Raw genomic sequence first — 362 nt, forward strand, 5'->3', positions numbered from 1 at the left:
AGCAAACTAAATGTGTGTTTCCCACCTTCATCACTTCTGACTCAAGTCTTACCTTCGTTGGTCCTGATCATTTTTACGTCCAGTTTGGTGCGGATGTCCTCCAAACCAGAGAGCTGAAACACACACTCGTACTTGTCCCAGTCTCCAGGTTTGACCGATGAAACGTCCAGGTCGCTGCTCATCTGGAAGGTCCCATCGTGGTTGGGGAGGACCTCTCCGAGGTCCACGCCCTCATGAAGCTCCTCTCCTCCTTTCCTCCAGTATATCATGGCGTTGTTGGGGAAGAAACCTGTGGCGTGGCAGCTGACCGGAGAGGAGGAAGACTTCTGGAGGAGAGACACTGAGGGACGCTCTGCAGAGAG

The 362-nt window shown here is 53.3% G+C and overlaps 1 protein-coding gene across 1 annotated transcript; it reads right to left on the bottom strand.

Moving 5' to 3' along the window:
* Positions 1-6: 6 nt before the first annotated feature.
* Positions 7-359, bottom strand: LOC121940732 (major histocompatibility complex class I-related gene protein-like; the record flags this gene model as incomplete). The annotated part of the gene is made up of 1 exon (XM_042483433.1): positions 7-359. A coding segment is annotated over one exon (318 nt), but the record flags the coding sequence as incomplete, so codon positions are not given.
* Positions 360-362: the final 3 nt, after the last annotated feature.

Source organism: Plectropomus leopardus, unplaced genomic scaffold, assembly GCF_008729295.1.
Source record: "Plectropomus leopardus isolate mb unplaced genomic scaffold, YSFRI_Pleo_2.0 unplaced_scaffold93296, whole genome shotgun sequence".
NCBI lineage: Eukaryota > Metazoa > Chordata > Actinopteri > Perciformes > Serranidae > Plectropomus > Plectropomus leopardus.